Source organism: Colletotrichum abscissum, assembly GCF_030869225.1.
Source record: "Colletotrichum abscissum strain IMI 504890 chromosome Unknown Scaffold_279.1, whole genome shotgun sequence".
NCBI lineage: Eukaryota > Fungi > Ascomycota > Sordariomycetes > Glomerellales > Glomerellaceae > Colletotrichum > Colletotrichum abscissum.
In genome coordinates this window covers 1-2,488 of record NW_026850186.1, presented here as the reverse complement: position 1 = coordinate 2,488, position 2,488 = coordinate 1, and the positions used below count along the sequence as shown (strand labels likewise).

Sequence of the window (2,488 nt, the reverse complement as noted above, 5' to 3'; positions counted from 1 at the left end):
CGGTAATGACAATGGTACTCTATTCTGTGGTCAACAACCCCACAAGGGGCTTACGCTCAGCCAAGGGCAAGTTGGCTGGTCTGGCTTGGGCGTGGTGAACTAGGGTGGCAGCGGAACGTTGTCGGTGTATTTGGATCGGTCACTCTGATCTCAGCGATAGCACCCTCGTTACGGGCCTAAATAGAGCGTAGACTGTTCCGTGATTGTTGATGAGCGGTGATAGACTTGCGCGGACATCTGACGAGTTCAATGAAGCGCTCGAGAGGGTGGACTAGAAGCGCCTACTTGGGCTAGGTATTGCGGTATAGCCGTCGCGAATACTAGTTCTTACCTTGGCCTTACCGAAGCATTCATCCCATGGGCACGAATGATTCGCGGTTGTGATGCTGAACGGTTGCCAGTGTGCAATCTCTTATCGTCTGTCTCTTTGTCAACACAGCGATGTATCGCTCTCACGTCGTGCATCTGATCAATCACATCAATCGCTACCTATACGTTCATGGTGCAGCTAGGTGTTGCTTTGATCCAGCAAGCACGGCTATGGAAACTTCTCATATCAGCACTGATGCCCGATGGTCGGTCTCTCGAGTCGGATTGGTATAATAGAGGGTGAAACCCTGTCAACGTTCTAAATGAACACCTTGGAGATTGACCATGCTTTGATAGAATGGCGAGAAAGGTCCCGGTTCGGCATGGTGTGGAGATCGTAAATATCTGGCGGAACGCTCATCCATCCCGTCACATATGTTTTGCTGGAGAAAGGCTCGGATCGTGACATACACAAATTGAGTCATGAACCGGCCGTGTCAGACGCTAGAAGCTACTTGCATGGGCCATCCAGTCCTTCGAAGTTGCGCGCATCACGCTAGAGATGTGCGTCGTCCCGGGAAGGTTCCCGTGAGGTTAATCCATTTTTAAGACTTTCTTTGTTGTCCTTTCAGGCTTTACATTCCCGGGCGCAAAAGATCGACCTCGTCGGGATCAGGCTTTCGAGAGAAATCACACAATACGGTACACTTTTTGAGTCCATGGTACGCGCAATGTGCGCCAAGCACACGCTCAACTCAACAGAGTGATATGGCTACAAAAACCGCGATACAACACGGGATCCTGGCTAAGGCTAAGTTGCCCTCACAAGACGGCGCCGAAGGTCCGCAAAGCTTTTATCTTCCGCGATACGTCAGCGCCTGGAAATAAAGGTTGAGTCAGTCTGCGAAGCTGATACTGATGGAAGACTACTTCTTTTGCTGCCTTTCAATTCCTCAGCTTTCAAGCTTGCATTCGATCACCGCGAAGTTCATCGCCCTGTAGGTCCTTCAACCTGGCCTCGTATGATGGCATGCGATGGCTACTACATCCCCTTCCTACCTTGGTCATTCCAAAATCTTACAATCAACTTTTTGGTCGTAGTGCATGTTGCGGTGTCATCTCACGCTGGGTGATGGATACGTGGTGCCCTGAATCTAGAGACAAATGCGTTCAGCTGCACCACGAGATTTGATGGACTGAGCGCGCCATGACCGACGTCCGAATTTCGCCATGCCATTGGTCAAGTGCATCTGATGCGCTGACTCATTCCTTTGTGAGCCAATCACATCCGCTATCTGCCCAAGAGCGCGGCAGACCAGGGATACGCTGATAAGAGATGCTCCTTCCCAAGACTCGACCACAAGCGAATGCTTCACAGTGAATTCTAGAACTACACTTACGAAAAGAACGCATGGGAGGCTGGACTTGTACGGTTCAGTCCGGGCTATCGCCCGGATTCTGCCTCTTCACACCGCGCGAAGCCCACGTAGGTCCTGCTCAGCGATCTACCTCCACAGATGCTCCGCTCACACAATCTCTCTCCCTCAACTGAGGGTCAATATACACACCAGAGAATCATACCTCCGTGGCCTTACAGAAGACGGGTTCTTACTACCTAAGATGGCACCAAGCAAGGTCTCGTTGCGGATCATTCGTACGCGCCTTCCTTCGAGTTCGCGTATCAATTTTTGGAAAGAAAACGGCCTACGGCCGGTCTTAGAGTCGAGTGGTATCCTGAAATACATTATGTCCTACGACTTCAATGCTACCCGCACCGTCGCATCATCGAGTGCTAGTAAAGCAAGCGTGGACTTCGACACTCCCCTCTAAGCACGCTCAACTCCTGGAGCTGTGAAAGCTACCGTGGATACTACCGCAACCCATCGCCTACGTGTGCATCGTGTGCTCAGATCGTAGGCTCCTGTTCAGTGATACCCTCCGAATCAAGAAACTCATCAAGAGCGCCAATCCGGATACGCCGACATACAGTCCGTAGACGCCTCGCAGGCCATACACGTACGCATCCACGATCTTGGATCGCAGCTCAGCGTTGTCGGTCGCGGCGAACAGGGCGGAAATAGCATGGGCACCCGCGTGCGTACCTGCGGGGGCCAAGCCATCGTCCTCTAGCTTGCGCAGCATCACATTCTGGAAAGTGGATCCGCCGACGCCCACTCCG

General features: G+C 52.1%; 1 protein-coding gene across 1 annotated transcript; it reads right to left on the bottom strand.

Annotated features, from left to right (window-relative positions):
• Positions 1–2,135: 2,135 nt before the first annotated feature.
• Positions 2,136–2,451, bottom strand: CABS01_17040 (uncharacterized protein; the record flags this gene model as incomplete). The annotated part of the gene is made up of 2 exons (XM_060550367.1): positions 2,136–2,196; positions 2,297–2,451. 2 exons carry the CDS (start codon positions 2,449–2,451, stop codon positions 2,136–2,138), a joined length of 216 nt encoding a protein of 71 aa, XP_060398975.1.
• Between the last annotated feature and the right edge of the window lie 37 nt (positions 2,452–2,488).